This window comes from Corapipo altera, unplaced genomic scaffold, assembly GCF_003945725.1.
Source record: "Corapipo altera isolate COAL_440 unplaced genomic scaffold, ASM394572v1 75, whole genome shotgun sequence".
Taxonomy (NCBI): domain Eukaryota; kingdom Metazoa; phylum Chordata; class Aves; order Passeriformes; family Pipridae; genus Corapipo; species Corapipo altera.
The window spans coordinates 5,837,790-5,854,620 of NW_020884887.1; the positions used below are offsets into that span (position 1 = coordinate 5,837,790).

A 16,831-nucleotide genomic window follows, 5' to 3' on the forward strand; every position below is an offset into this window, starting at 1 on the left:
AGCCAGGCTTTTCTGGAGCAGCTGGGAGATGCACCAAGGGATGTCAGGGTAGCCTGGTCCCTCCTGAGTGTGGGAGCTGTGGGAGAGTAGCAGGGCACTGGAGAGCCGCCCTCTCCCAGAGAAATTTTTCCCTCTGCAGTGGGACAGACAGACTTTCCATAAAATGGGATACCTGACCATAAGTGGATGCTGCTGGTGTGCCAGTTTTTAGGCAAAAAGCGTAGGAACAGCCAAGGTTGAGCATGAACCACTACAGTACAGCTACAGCCCTGCCTTGAGAGGCTGGTCTCAAACTGGCTGTGTCAAATGGGTCTGTGACGGACGCCTAGAGCAGAAAATCTGCCAGGTTAATACCTAGTTTAATAACCTCAGTGAACACAATGGTGGGAACTTGCCTGGCTGGGGATATGTCCTCCTGTGAGTGTAGAAACTAAGTTTGCTTCAGGGAGTGCTGGGAAGGTGCAACCCGGGTGAGCAACTCACATAGAGACATGTCCTGCACAAGCACAGATGCACGGAGGACATTTGGCTACAGGGACATTCCCAAGCTTATGCAGGCTGCAGCTGTCCTGCTGTCCTTACCAGCAAAGCTCTACCCAGCTTGTCCTTGGTTCTTGACAGAGCAAAATTGCACCCTCACCCCAGGGAGACTGAGGTTTCACTGCAGCCTTTTCCTCCTGCCTTCTATGCTCCCTCCGTAGGCATGTCCACATCATAGAATCATACAACAGACACCTTCTGCTACACCAGGTTGTTCAGAGCTCCATCCAACCTGGCCTTGAACACCTCCAGGGATGAGGCATCTCGTTCAAGGCTTATCATAGAATCACAGAATGGTTTCGGTTGGAAGGGACCTTAAAGATCATCTAGTCCAACCTCTCCACCATGGGCAAGGACAGCTTCCACTAGAAGGTTGCTCCTGGAAGGTGTCCCTCTCTCCTGCCCCTCTGCCCAGTCCCCTTGCACAGACACACCACACACCCCCTCCCTCCATCCTCTTTTGGCTGAGGGTGTTTGTGAGGAGGCGGCTCATTTAGCAGCTTCACATCAAGCAGCAAGAAAATAAATAAATAAATACAATTGCACATGAGGGAAGGGGTTTGCAGCTGGAAGCCCAAGAGAGAAGGTCTGAGATGGGGCTCCCGGCACAGTTTGGTACCAGCATGTTTTGCCCAGGCCTCTGGCAGCAGCTCAGTGACCAGACATCTGCAGCTGCCCAGCTGGGCATGACAGTCCACAGCTGGGGCACCACCTGCAAGTCAAAGGTGCTCATTTTCCTATGATTTTGAGTCAGTTTTTCCTACTGTTTTCTGCCTGAGATCTGTCACTCCCTCCACATCTGTCTCTTTCACTGCTTAATGAGTTTTTCCCAATCCAAGAAGCAGGAGCTGAGTGTGCAGCCTGTCCATATGCTCCTTCCCACAGCTGCAGGAGAGGGACAGATGCCCTATGATGTTTTGAGGCTCAGGTGTTACAACTTGGCTCCCAAGGGTGGCTGGTCATGCTAGAATGTGACTGCTTGCAAGTGAAACGACTGCCAGGTTCCAGCCTTTCTCCTGTCTGAAGTCCAGGCATGACAGTTGCACATTTGTTGGCACAAGGAGCAAACAAAAGCCACATTGCATCTGCACTGGGCAGGATTTGCCCTATGCCAATCCTTCTGCTTGTTTGTGAGAGTCTGGGCCCCACATGATGTATACGGGCCTACAGAGAAGAAGAGGTAGACAGAGAAGACACCAGAAGGAGAAACAAGCACAGAATAAGTCAAAGCAATCTTCCACACTCCTTCTCTCTTGGTCTTGGACAGATTCCTGTTTCATCTGGATCCCCAACCAGCATGTGAACAAGCATCTTGCTGGTCTCCTGATCTGACCATAAGGCAGTGACCTTGCTGTGCCTCTTCCAACTCAGACATTGGAGATGACCACGTGGTCCTGATACTCCTCTTTTGAAAGTGCTTTCCAAGGTTGCTGTGCCCAGGAAACCACTCTGCACCTTTTATCATGATTTAGACATTCGTCTCCTTCAGTTCACAGGGCTCCTGTAGCCTCTTTCCAGAGCTGGTTCCACAAGCAGTGACTCCTGCAAAGTGCCTCTCGTGTTGCCAGTCCCCCGGTGGTGTCCTCCAAGGCTAGCAGAGCCTTTCCTGGTCCCCTGGTTATCTTTCACCAGCTTCTTCTTCAGGTGATGCACGATGGGCTATGGGTTAGGATGAAGACATTTGCCAAGGCAATCACTTCCCACAGCATCCCCAGGCTCAGGGTAGCAAGGCTGTGCTCCCACTCAATCTCTTCAGAGCCCTCATGAGCTCAGGATGGTGAGGAAGAGAGGTTGGTCCATTCAGCTCTTGACCATTCCTGGACACCCAGGGATCTCTGTGGGACAGAGAAGAAAGAAAAAAACCATTAGTTTAGCACAGAAGAGGTTGGGGTTTAAACACTTTCATGGATAAGGCAACCTGTACCAGGGCCTCATCACCCTCACACTAAAGATAAATAGATACATCTCTACAAACATGTCAGCTGCCCAGGAGATGAGAACACACTTCTTTCTGCATTTAATATCAGTGAATATACAAAAGGGGAAAAAATGGACTTTTTCTTGATTGTGGAGATACTCAAATGACAGACTTGTCAGACGGGAAAATGGGAAATTAATCATGAGGTAAAGAAAGGAATAAGTACAGAATATGCCTGTGTTTTTAATTTTTGAAAGTGATATTTTTTAATAAGTACATGTAAAAGATTATCATCTGTGCATGTGAGAAGAAAGCAGGTTTAAAGCCAGAATGGATCTGCACAAAGGAAAAAAAACATATCTGTTCTTTGGGAACACAATGCCTCTCTCAGAAGAATTCTGGGTATCTAAAATGAAGTTATATTTCTTGTGCAAATAGAAGATGAAGTTACAACATGACAGAGATAATTCACAACAGTGTTAGTTGCCAGCATCTCTTTAAAAGGACTACTCATACTCCATCTGCCTTGCAAAGTGTATCCTTCCTTCCTTCCTTCCTTCCTTCCATCCATCCTTTTTCAAACATTCACAACCCCAGTCTCTACCTCACCTTACTGGCAAGGATTGTACTGTGCACAAAAGGAAGAAAAGTCTTTCACTTTTTGTGTTTTCTCCTCCTAAAAACAGTCCCCATGGACTGCAATTAGCTCTGCAGGTGCAGCCTGGGCAGAGAAGTGTGGGCTGGGGCTGACAACTATGAAATACCAGGTTAAGGAGAAACTGATTTGCTAAATCAGCTCAACTTAGATGATTTGAACATGTCAATCACTGCTGTTTAGTTTTCTACATGGGGCACTGTGAGCTATGAGAACCTAAAGGGATCACAACTCTATCACAGAAACACGGAATGTTTTAAGATCATCTCATTCCAACCCCTAACATGAGCAGGGACACCTCCCACTAGACCAGGTTGCTCCAAGCCCTGTCCAACCTGGCCTTGCACACTTTCAGGAATGGGGCAGCCACAGCTACTCTGGGCAACCTCTGTCAGTGCCTCACCATCCTCACAGTAAAGAATTTCTTCCTAATATCCAGTCTAACCCTATTCTCTTACAGCCTGAAGCCATTCCACCTTGTCCTGTCGCTACAATTCTTTATGAGAACTGTTACCCAGAAGTCTTTCAGCTCATGATCTATTTAGAATATTGCTGAGTTTTCCTGTGTGAAATAATACCAGTTCCACCATTCCAGAGGCAACAGCCTCAGCTCCACATCCTTGCAGCACAGGACCAACGACCAGCAGTTTAACCAGGGTGGAAAGCTCTCCCCAAATATGAAGGACAGATGATGAAATCAATTGTCTTTCTGCAGTGTGGTATGCTAAGCATGCTGGAGTTTTTCCAGAACAAACCTGGAAACTCAGAGTGAAGCTCCTCTGCCCTTTTTCATCAGCTTGAAGCCAGAGAGCTCTTCTTCATCAATCCTACAGATGGAGCTTGTAAGCTTGCAAGAAAACCAGAACCATGCCATGAGCTCCCAGGGCAAAGCCACTTGTAAAGTTCAAATGAGAAGGAAGAGGGAATACTCTAAAATAATTGCGTGTTTGCATTCAGGAAGTAGAACCATAAAGCACAGCAAGATTATGTTTCCAACTCTGCATCCCTCAGCCACTGTGGTTTAATTGCTACCTGTCATAATTGGAAAGAGTTTTGCTCTTTAGTATGGTGCTGATAAGAAACCCCATCATTCATAGGCCAGTCCCCAAGAGCCTGATTTAGTTCTTCCCAGGAATACAAAGGAAGCCAATGCTTCTTGATATCTCATGACAAGGTTAATATAATAGTGACTGTCTGGTGTTCCAAATCCAAGGCACACACAGTTTGATAGGAGACGGCAGTCCAGTGTCCTCTTCCTGTTGCCCCATTGGATGAGCTTCACATTCAGGCTCTGATTTCCATGACAATAATCACAGTTTTGTCTCGCTTCTGGCAAACTCCACCACTGCCTACCAGCGAAGGCATCGGTCAAGTTGTCCACCTCTAGTGAGAACAAAATGGGTGGTAAAACTGGAGTTGTGCTCTGTTAGCTCTCACTCCATCTCCATGGGGCCACCTTCTGAGTGTGGCACAGGGAGGTCACTGTCAATGGGGTCACAGAATCAGGCTGGGCTCCTGAAACCCATGTCCTGCTCTGTGGCAGCCCCAGGTTACCTGGTGGTTCACATGGACCTTGTTTCGACCTGCTGCTTTAAAGCAGCTACGCCACACATGACTGCACTTCACCGTGGGCAAACAAAGCCACTGAGAGCAAATGTGTGCTATTAAAAAAGTCACTTATGAACAATTAAGAGATTGGCCAGATGCCAGCAGAAGAGGGGTGTAAATCAGCTTGTCTCCAGTGGCATTCGTGGAGCAAGGCCGGTGGACTTTGAGGTGACAACTGGGCTCTCTAACTTCTATAGAGCATCTACCAGAAATCCGGGCACTCTTTGCTAAAGTCTCTTTAAGCATCAAGGTTGTTTGTGAAGCCCTACAGCTTCAAGGAGAAATATCTAATTCGTGTCTCCTTCTGCTTAAACCCACAGTCTGAAGGGTGAAGCCACTGCAGAGAGAGGGACCAGCATCTCTTTTATAGATTCTCACTTCTAACCATTAGAAACAAAGTAGGAAAATTTAGAGAAACAAGTGAGTAAGTAAGGGTTAACACCCTGAATGCTGCCAGCACAGGGTGCCTACAACTCTTTGCGTCCTCTTGGAGGAGAAAAGTGCAGCCAGCATTCCCACCCCTACAGACCAGCTCTTGGCACCAGTTGCAAGGGCAGTTCCTCCACACACATGCCCCTCTGCCTTCAGCTAGGACCAGCGGTTCCTCCATGAACTTCTGCCTGGTTTTCATCAAGATATGAGGGTACTGCTGCCTTGCTCTCCACCATCACAACACAAGCCAAATGGTTGGATTCATCCCTGTATGACACTCCTGGAATAGTGTCTGACAGTGGGACTAATCACTTTACACAGGAGCATTGTTTTATCCTTTCTTTTCATTAGTGACCTGCTACAGGGAGCTCTTTGAGGTCCAGACTGTGGTGAAGTTACGACTCATTTTCATCAATTTAATGCCAGCAAAATCCATAGGACTGATCTCTGTTGTCATCACTGTACCCCAGAGCAAATCCTGGCCTGATGTTCAGCGCTAGAACATGCTGAGCCCAAGTTCTTTTGCTCTTGTCCTGGTGTAAATCAGCAACATTCTGCAGTCAAGGAGTCTAACTCTCCTTTACACTGCCATCAGCTGACGTCAGCGGAGCAATTTCAGATTTATGCTCATGTCATTGAGAAAGGATTTAGACCTAATTAATTTATGCTACAGTAAAAGTGATGTGCAAGGGGAACAGGGTTTGCAGCACACAGCCCTGTCCAGGCACTGATGGAAGACAGGGCCAGCTACCCAAATAGCGGCATAATCTGAAGAATCCTTATTTATGGACTCCGAATGTGTGCGCGCACGTAGGAAAGAGGTTTGGAAGATGGCAATTAAAATAAACAGCAGATCACTTTCTCCTAAACATCTGCCTTGTAAAAGCAGAAAATCAGATGTTGCCGTGGAATGCAGGCTGTTTGCTGCTCCAAGTGACACAAAGAGAGCACGGCTCGCTTGACCTCTTCCAACATTTCCTCTGCCTTGAGATCTGAATTCCTCAGGGCTCACAAATGAAAGCATAATATTCAAAACAGAAGTTGGCTGAAGAAACCTTGCAGCCTCTGTTCTTGACCTGTGCCTGTTCACCTGTGGGAATCTCAGATTTGCTCACCAGAGAAGCACAACGAGACGGATGGACCACCCGCATCCCACAGGGTCAGGCCACATGCTTCCATCTTGTTAACTACTTACCCAGATGGATATCACTAATTTACATTCCCTTCTTTTGTTTCATTACAGCCTTAGAAGAGGTGGAAGCCTAATGATGAAATCATTTTTGGTCATTACTCCCAAGATATCCCAGGCTCAAGGACAGCTACTCTGAAGGGTGAAGATCTGATGAGAAAGTAAAAATGACCTTTGCAGTCAATGGGAATGGACTAGTGCCCACATAGTCACAGTGGGAGTTTGAAATGCCTCCCATGGGGCATTTCCCAAGGGGTCAAGGAAAGGATGAAGAGGGAATAAATTCCCACCCTGGCCCTAGGCTGTAGATTAGCAGTAGATTGTCTTAGTGCTTTGCTAAGTGGTTTTGCAAATTGGGAATTTGAGTGATAGGAGAAGGGAGAGTGAACTCAAACTGAAAGACAGTAGGTTTAGATTGGATATTAGGAAGAAATTCCCTCCTGTGAGGGTGGTGGGGCTCTGGAACAGGTTGCCCAGAGAAGCTGTGGCTGCCCCATCTCTGGAAGTGTTCAAGGCCAGGTTGGATGTGGCTTAGAAAAGCCTGTTCTAATGGAAGGTGTCCCTGCCTACGGGAGGGAGTTGGAAATAGATGATCTTTAAGGTCTGTTCCAACCCAAACCATTCTGTTATTCTGTGATTCCCTAAATCTTACATTTGTTTCACTCCATATGAAACATACACTGTGGAAATCTTCATTGAGAGCTGGATTTCCAGAGCAATGGAGCCCAGTCCTCAGACCAATGTAAGTGCCTGCAAGGCAGCTGAGCAGCTCTTCCCTAAGCATCCATCAGATTCAGGGTGGAGTGAGGAAGATGGAATTTCACTCTACAGTCCTCCAGTACTCTAGAAAACAGAACAGTCTGTCAGCTTTCAATGCACAGTCTCTGCATCTAAACAGGTCTCATAATCTAGTCAAGACTGGCACAGATTGTCTACAGACTCTCCCCTCTTTCCTTTCCTGCATCTTTAATCTCTCCTTGGAAACTCTTGCTATTTTATCATGTTTCAGCAACCTGTCATCTGCCATTTGCCAACAATTCCTGCTATAACCTTTAAACAGCATATGTTAAAAGTGCAGGGTGTGAAAAGAATCCTAGGGCACAGCAACAGGAAATGAAGCATCAGTTGCTTCTTTACAGATCAAGGTAAAAGAAGAACCTGTTAATGCATGATAAGAAGCCAAAGTGTAACATAAGGGCACAAGGAACCCCAGAGGGTACCAATCCCAGACTTAGGCTTATTTATGATCACATTTACTTAGGAGAGGAAAAAAATTCCATCTCATCCCTTTCGGTTTGCTGGAACCCAAACCTGTGTTTTAGAGCATCTCTGTACTTGTCTCTCTGATGTGATGTTCCAAGTGACACATGGTGATGCCCCTTGTTTTATGACAGGGCTCTGACACAGCATCTTTCCTCCACAGAGTTTATCCACGACTCCTAGGTCACAGCCTCAGGAATGGCTGGAAGTCCCTCTGGACACTTTATAATCTATCCATCAGCTCAGGGGTAGCATTTCTTCCCTACCATTCTCCCCTGCACCAGTTTGTCCTCCTTCCCCATGAGCTCTCCTATGGGAGAGGATCCAGCAGCCAGTGCCACAAAGCCAAACTTGGACACAACTTTCCAGTTAGTGCCAGTTCTTAGCACATGTCCAGCTTGCTCCCCACCACGCAAGCACTAAATTAACTCAACTTCTCCACTTGTTGGATCTGGTATCAAACCCACCTGAAGACCCAAGTTCTCTGTGTCCTTTATGACCACTTGAAGAACACAGATCTCCCAAGATCAGGGTATTCCTCAACTCTGCCAGGCTCTTGGTGAAGATCACTGGCTCCTACATTGGTGCAGATGTCAGTTCCATTACTGTATCCCAAACCTGGATCTTCGCTTACTTTGCTAAGAAATAATGTCCTCATCAAATTCTAGGTTTGAAGGACTACTTTTTTTTTTTTTCCTGGCAGAGGCTCACCAAAGTAACTCTGGAAAGCAGCCAGAATGCGAACAGCTGCAAAGCAACAGGCTATGTTATCCTATTTCTCTTGCCCCAGCTTTTCTAAGCGGATTGTTTGTTTATTTTGTTGAATTTTGGGGAAGTGGGAAGGACATTGTTTGCTTTGGGGTTTTTTCAGTCACTGAACAGATTGAACGTCGTTCCCAACAGAGCAACAGCTCTCTTTGAAACTATTAAAACTGTAAAATCCTGCAATATCCAGCAGGAGCTCTTGATTGTTGGAGTATTGGGAGACTTATGCAATGCTTTTCTGGGGTTTTATGTCTGGGGGTTTTTTTGGCAAATAGTAATTTTCCTCACTGTGTTTTCCTGTCAATAGTGCAATGCATTAGGTCATGTGCTGCCGTTACACACTCAGCTCTTGGTGTTGATAGAATTCGCTCAAATGTAGCAACTGTGAATATCAGGGCAAGTGGGAGGACTGTAGGAAGGGAAGATACTTTCTGAAGCCTTAACGGAAGACAGTTACTTTGAAGCAAATTTAAGGGCCACTATGACAGAGATTATGCCCAGGTACCTTCCCTGCACTGCTTTTAGATGCAAATCCTCATATGAAAATAGAAAACAATTGTCCTTTGGATTAGGAAGGGCCAGGGATCTGACAGAATTGGAATATCAGCAGATGCCTGTGAATGCCTGGAGGGGATTCACACTAAAAGGCTCCCACCTTTCAAGAAAGAAATATTTGTGGGCATTTGGCTTCAAGCAATGAAAATCCTTCCCCAGATTTAGCGCCATCACATGTGGAATTCAGGTCTGAACTCTGATTTCCTACTCCAAGGATTTCTTGGAAAACTTATAAATTGATTTTGGGTGGTCTGTTTAATGGTTTTATGCAAAATGACTTGGGGTCAGGGGAAAACACTAAATGAATTTTTATTCTAGAAAGTCCAATAATGTCACGGGACGGCTGTCTGGTGACTCAGTGAGAGCTCAGCCAGGGTTTTGTTTCCTACCAGAAAAAGCAGAGATATCCTGTGGCATGGGGAGATGCCTACATGAGAGGATCCCTCTCAGCTCAGTTGAGGGACTCCATGAGCTGGCAGCAGCCACCACAATGCTCCAGTGAGAAATTGTTCTTAAAGGTCTGATTTGAAAGACCAAACACAGAAAATTTGGAGTAAAACTGTCAAGGCTTAACAGAAACCATCATGAAGCCATCACAGAGTCCCTCAAAGCTGTATGTCCCATCACAGGGTCCCTCAAGGCTATGTCCATGCTCTACTGGTGCAAGGATCCCACAGGTAACAAGCAAAAGCAAATCTACTCCTTTTCCCTGTAAATGCCTTCCTTTTTGCTGAATAAAGTGGGAAGAATGAGCTTTTCTCATGCCCAGCATATCATTGCTAGTAAAGAGGAACTGATCAGAGTCAGAGATCCAACACAAAACCAGTGAGCCAGCTGGAGACAAGGAAATGGGGAAGAAATCTGGAGAATACAGATCTCTGCTTCCAGTTCACTGGTATGCATCCAAACCAGCTGTCCCATGGCTGACTAGCGCACAGAATCTCTCTTTTTAGAGGAATATGGTGCATTTCCTACATTCATACACCCAGAACTGGCAGTCACAGCTCCTCACACTGTTCTAACCTAAATTCTGCCTACTGAACTGAGCACTTCCAGCATGACTGTCACCTTGAACAAGGGACAGGTACACAGATGGAATTCAGGCCAGGAGAAACCAAGCACTGTCATCCCTCCCTTTGGAAACACAGAGACTTAACATCCCTGTTTGTGCTTTGCTGTGAGCCTTTGTGATGCTGCTGTGGTTCCCTTGAGACTCTTCCTTGGAGAAAGAGGCAGCAAGAGTGCAGAGAACACCCTCACTCCATCTCTCACGTGCAGCTCTGTGGCTGCCTCTCCTCACAGGCAACGTTCCCATGCAAGGCTCCAGTGAGGATGATCTCTGACCCCGAGGGCACCAGTGCAACTGCACTGGATGTGGGAAATGGCTTGTGTCTGAGTTCCTTATCCTCAGGCAGCCTAAGAACCCCACACAGAGCCCAGGGAGTCTGAACAAGCTGCTTCCACCACAGTCACTAATTTCCGGGTCTCTGCTGAGTCTGCTCCACACACCCTGAGCTGGTGGCTGCTGGGTTTTCCTTTCCTACTGGAAAGGAATGGAGCTTCTCCAGGGAAGGACATGGGTGGTTTGTGTCCATCTACCTCAGACACTCCTGCTGCCCAGCCTGTCTCCGCACTGCTCTCCTCCTTCCTCTGTCACAGCCAGAGTGTGACGTGCAGCAGTGCTGGCCCCACGTGGTGCCAGAAAGGATCTGAAGCGAGTCCAGACAGAGGAAATGGCTCCTCTGACCTTCCCTGAGAAGGAAAGAGGTTCTCCTGCCTGCAGCCCCACCACTGTGCTGTGTGGCTGGCGGCTGGTGTTGGAGCATGGTCCCACTGGTGGCTGGGAGGAAGGAGGAAGGAAAGGCATTGGCCTGTTTACATCAGCACAAAAGCATTTCCCTCATTTTCAAAATGGTGCATTTCATCTGCTGATCTCGAAGCAGTCAGGCAAGAAGCATTGTCTCTCCCACCCAGCAGATAAGGGGTTAGGATCTGATCCAGGGCAATTAGCCAGCCAGCACCATTAGTGACATAAATCTGGTTTCCAAATCTCCAGTCCTCAGCCAACTCTGCACAGCTCTAACATCTTCTGATGAACGTGTGAGCTAACACTGGGGCTGAGTTTATGACTAACAAGTCTAATGAGGTAATATGAATACTAATTTAGACTCAGAGACATCTCAGATGCCATTTTACTCACAAAAAAAAAAAATCTTTATTCTAGTAAATTCCTTTCTAACACTTAGAAGAACTTACTCTCCAAAACTGTGCATTATCCACCTGCTTAACTTCTTGGGATGTGGAAAAGAGGACAAGGGACAGGGCAGCGGCTGCCCATGAGGGGTGATTATGGCAGAAATTCAGTTCTTGCGGTTTCCAGTCACTCTGTTGCAGTTTCATATTTGACAGGACAATCCAGGCCATGGGACAGCTCAAAAACAGCTATTCCCAAATGTAACTTTGTTGATGTTTTTTAAGCATCACAGCTTGGGAAGGAAGGAGGAAATCACCAGTTTCTGTTCCACTACCATCCTGCTGCTGCAGAGGTCTGCACCCAGAGAGGTGAAAGATCTCAGGGGCTGCCCTGGACAGACTGGTTTGTTCAAGGCCTCAGGTGCCTTTCAGCCAAACTGCAGCAGGTGCTTGGGGTGAAGGGAAAGTTGCTTTGGTGAACAGGAATCAAAGGAGAAAGAGAAACTGGTGAAATGTTAATGCTCAGTTTAATGTTAATGCAGGGTAGGAAGCACTCTCTCTTCGCAGGAGGGGCTAAGGCTCATAAAGGTCAGGGTTTCTTTTTTAGAGCCTTAAATTCTGACAACGTTTGACCTGTTAAGGTATTACTGCTGCCACTGGGAAGTAAGAGATACGCTGGTGCCCCTTGGGATAGCTGAGGGAAGCTTGAAAACTTGTCACTCCCACAAACATTAATGGTTCAGAAGGGAGCAGGCAGAGAACAAGGGAAGCAAAGGAAAAAGAGACAAGAAAGGAAAGCCACAAGTTTTTGAAGTTTTCTTAAGACAGACTTTGGGAGCCCATACAGTTTGCTAATGCCTGGGGAAAGGCAGTTGCTTAAGTGATTCAGCACAAAGGAACCATCTGGAGACTTTGAGTCCTTCCCCTCCGGTGGCAGCAGCAACTCTGACTAGTTACAGAAATGACACAAAAGGAGTATAAACAGCATGGCCATCCCCGTGACAGCCCTTTCTCCACAGCCAGGCTGCACAGTGACTGTCCTGCAGGACACACGTGGCTCTGGGGAGGTGGGTGTGGCATTAACCCTTTCTTAGCTGGCACTATGTCAGGGGGGTTGGGACTAGATGATCTTTAAGGTTCATTCCAATCCCTTAACATTCTGTGATTCTGTGAACACCCCTGCAGACAATCCTAACCTGTATATAGCATAACAAAAAGCAGCTCCCCCCCTTTATAGGGGCTCTCAGCAGAAGTTTCTCACCTCTGCTTTCTAAGACTAAAAGGAGCCTGGAGAATCCTGAGCTGCAATGCCAGTGGCCTCCTCTCAAACAGCCAGAGTGCAGGGAGGCATAAGATAAGATTGTGAATGTGGCAGAGCCATGCAGGGCTGCAGGGCACAGCACTGAGATCAGACCTGAGGTTATATTATGCCCCTCAGACATTCTCTACCCACATGCATGTGGAGTGTCTATCAGCACTCCTTCCCACCCCCTCCTCACAGTACTTCATTTATTAAAAAGGAACCTATTTTTCACCTCACACAGAAATAACCTAATAGCAAACACATTCATTTCACACTGTGTATGCTGGAGTCACACAAACAACCTTAAGGAGAGCCTAAGTGGCAATTGCCTGCACTCATGGTTATATCCATGTATGTTTGGAGGACACTGCTCTTGAGGAGTCCTATGGATCCATCATCCCATTAAATCAGTGACAACTATATTAGCAATGCATAATTGCAAGGGGCAGGGAGAGAGACAGAGCCTTAGCTGTCCTTGTGCAACACATCACTAACAGTTTCAAAAGCAGCTCAGGAGCTTAAGTCTCATTTCCAAAATTACCTTGGGTAATCGTTCACTCAGGAGTAGCTGCTACTTGATGAGAGTAAGTCCAATTCTTTTTCCCTCATCCTGCTCACCCACATCAAAGGGTGAGGCACAGTGGTTTGTGCCAAAGATGATAAATACTCCCAGGGTTTACAGGGCCAAACCTGTGTGGAAAACACTCAACCTCATCACGGCCGAGTTCACACTACGCTTTGGTTCCCTTCATCAAAGCGAAGTGAAGCTGCCTGAGCAGGGGCTGGCATGCAGCGATGCTGATGGTATCACTGGCAGACACAACACAGCCCTGCAGCGGGCACAGCGTGAAGGCAGGGCCAGGAATCCATGGGTGGAGCAGGCATCACACCTGGGTAAACACAATCTGTTTTCCCAGAGCACAGCTTCGAGCTGGTTACTGCACCACGGGCAGCTCAGCCCTCAGGGGCTTTTCTGCTTCACTCTCTGGCAAGTATCTTCTTCAGTGAGTGAGCAAATGGTTGGCATCTGCCATGGAGGTATAAAAAGATTTCCCTGCGGGGTGGAGCTCAATGTGTTGATGATCTCATGGTTTCAGTCACGGTGACCTGCTGCACTTGATGGATGCATCCCTTCCTCCAGTGCCCCTGCCCTTGCCCTTCGTCAGCAGCAGCTACTTCTGTCTTCAGCTGAGTTTTCAGCCAAGGAGGCTGGAATCACCTTACCCACACTTTCCAGGGCAAATCTCAGTTGTACACAACACAACAGCAAACCCTGTCCTCCTGACCCATTCTGGGCTCAAAGTGAGACAACCCTTGCAGAATAAAAAGTCCAGAACTTGCAGAAATGGCAGAGGTAAAATGTTAAAGGGACACAAGGTTCTAATATCAGTCACTTATTTACTGTAATTTCCCTCCTGTTTAGGAAGATCCAAATCTTACCTAACAGCATCCTGACCCTTCTGGGAAGCCCAACTGTAACCTTAAACCCCATTTAAAAATAGGTGGTCCTAAGAATTCTGCAGGCATGAGAGCCCTGGTATTCATGAGGGGTTCAAGTAACTCGTCTGCAGCCCTCCGATGGTTTGATATGGAAGGCTTTCGGGTGTATTATATTTTAAATCAGTTTCATTGTTAAGACAGCACTGAAATCTGAAGGACTTCAACTGCTTATAGAGAGTGACCAGTAGCTATGGGACATTGTCTGATTCCTCCACATTTGGCCCTGTCATACAAGGGCTCACTACAATGACAGGAGGACAGAGTAGGGATCAGAATCACGGAAGTTTCCAGCTGCCAGCTAAAATGGCCAATAAAGAATCTCTGATGTGCAATTAAAGAGTGCTTTCTGTGACACAGAAATCCATCCAGAGGGGTGTGGAAATTATAACTGAACTTCTCATAAATTACTGGAAGTGAAACGTTAACAATTTCCATGTAAGGAAGATGAAAGGCGGAGCGGGTGGAATGCATACATATATTCAGCTCCATTATTCTCGCCTCAAAAAACCAGTCCAGCAGCCCTTTAATCACTCAGCAGCTCATCTCTAAGTTGTCTCTATTATTAACAACAAAGTGCTTGTTATTTCCATGGTCATCCTTTGAAGAAGCCAGGGATGGGGGTGAGGACGCCTGTGGTGAGAAACGAGGCACAGCACAGACACAGGATGAGCAGTGTGGGCAAGGCCACGGTGTGCCAGCTCAGGAGGAGTGATCAGAACAGAGTAGCTGTGAGCCAAGGGGCAAAACAGGAAGGAAGGAGATGGTGAGACTCTTCTATCCAGGGAAAGGGTGGGTACCTTGTAATTCTACAAATGGCAAACACAGCCTGAAAAACTTTCAGGGAACTTCTGAGCAGGATATACCCATCCCTACCTTTGCGCTGCAGCAGAGAAATCTTTCACAAATGCACATGACCTAACAGGTCTAGTTTCTCATAGTAATTTTAACAAACAGTAATTGGAACTCCTGGCTGAAACCACAGGGGATTTCCTCATGCAAAGCTACAGCGTGGACCTGGCTCTGCTGTTGCTATAATTAGCATGTGTACATAAAACTACCATTATCATCCTGTGACTTCTCTGGCCCAATTTGCACTGATATTCATGATGAAATTGCCTCCTTAGCCTGGCTTCTCGTATCATTCCACTGAGAAATGAGGTATCTGTGGATGAATCACACAAGATGGGAGGGGGAAGGAAGAAAGTTCTTCAAACTCAACCTTTTTTATCAGCAGCTGAAGGAAAGGAAATTATAACGGGTACTTAGGTTGATGAAAATGGGAAGCTTGCAGGGATGCAGTCACTTTTAGAACAGTCAGGATTACTCAAGGCTAGCAAATATAACACTTACTTTTTACTACTACTAGGTAAGGTTGCCCTTTTGGTGCAAAGGGTTGCGTCTTATCCTTCAGTGGTCTAGCCCTGGTGTCTCACCTCCTCTGGTGAGGCTGAATGATAGTTGTCTTGCAGCCATCCTTACAGCTCTGGCAAAGTAATAAAAGGGTTTCATCGTTAGGTGAATCTGCATCAGGCTGAGTTCAGATTCCTGCCACAGAAGCCAAGAAAGGACAATATCTGGTAGTTGTGAAGCATCTTCTCTCCAAATTCCTGGACACAGTGTGCAGGGACACTGCCCTGCCAGGCACCATGTGCCTGGCAGGCTCCATGTCACAGGCGGCACCGAGATGTGAGATGAGTCACCTCAGTGGAGCGCAGACTCAGCGCTCCATTTCTAATCTGGGCCCTGCGTTGTAGATGTTTGCCACTGCAGCACAGGGTGATATCTTCACGCTGTATTTCTTTCTTCCTGCAACTCAACGAGCACCTCATAATAAAGCCTTTGTGCTTCAGAGAGGATTGAGGTCTCCAGGAATTACTTACAAAGCCTGAATGAACATTTCAGGATGTACCAAGTCCCATATGTTTCTGTAACAGCACAATCTCTACCCAGTGACTACAGACCCAGGCTGCTGCTTTTCAGGGATGGCTATGAACACTGGTGACTAGGAGTATGTCCATGTTACTGCAAGGGCACCTTTCACAGCAAGAAGACTCTTGTCTAGATTTGGACCATGGATAGTTTTACATCCCTAATACAGCCAGGGTCCTGCCCAGGTCCCCATCCTGTGGGCTCCCACCTCCCTGCTTTTCTTGGAGCACAGTGCAGCTGCAGGTCACTCTGCACATCCTCTGGGGCTGCTCAGGGCAAAACCACCTTAGCAAAGCAGAACTGACACCAGACACATACCAGGCACTCATATTCCCACAGGCACTGGAAATAGCACGGCCACAGCCCCGCAGCCCCGTTCACCACAGGGACAAGTGTGCACGATGGACAGACCAGGAGCGGTGAGCTATGCTGACCTGTCCCTTCCAAACAAACCACAGCTGCTGGCTGGCGTAGCCCACATTGTGGAGACACCCCAAGATCATAAACAAAGAGCAAACTAAGAGCAGCAAAAACTTCTGGGAGCAATGCTGATGCCAAAGCCCAAACAGAGTCCCTGGTGTCACCAAGTACCCAACCTCTTCCCATGGCTCTTCTCCAGGGAAAACCCCATCTCCCCTTCAACTTTTCTAGTTGACAAAGTGGTGATTAGTTGGACTTGATGATCTTAGAGATCTTTCCAACCTAAATGATTCTTTGATTCAGTGATTCCCCACTCACACCTGCTTATCACCAAGGCCATCGCCTCTCCAGGGGGATGGCTGTCCTGATTTGTCTCCATACCTGTCAGACACTCACTGCAAAGGCATTCATGCCTCAAGAATGACAGGAACGCCTGCTCCACACCCTTCAAGTTGTGCCTTGGCAGGCAGCAGAGCGGCCTCTGAGAAGGAAGAGAGCTTGCTGCTCATTCCAGAAGTAGTCATCCTCTACACAAAGGGAAGGAACCTGGAGGGGCTCAGAGGA

The 16,831-nt window shown here is 47.1% G+C and overlaps 1 protein-coding gene across 1 annotated transcript in view; it reads right to left on the reverse strand.

Annotated features, from left to right (window-relative positions):
• Positions 1-855: 855 nt before the first annotated feature.
• ADRB2 (adrenoceptor beta 2) overlaps positions 856-16,831 on the reverse strand; it is a 30,235-nt gene continuing 14,259 nt past the window's right edge. Inside the window, exon 2 of the mRNA XM_027643395.1 lies at positions 856-2,375. Within this exon, the coding sequence (XP_027499196.1) occupies positions 2,341-2,375 (35 nt within the window). The 3' untranslated portion in view covers positions 856-2,340. The remainder of the gene's footprint in view (positions 2,376-16,831) is intronic.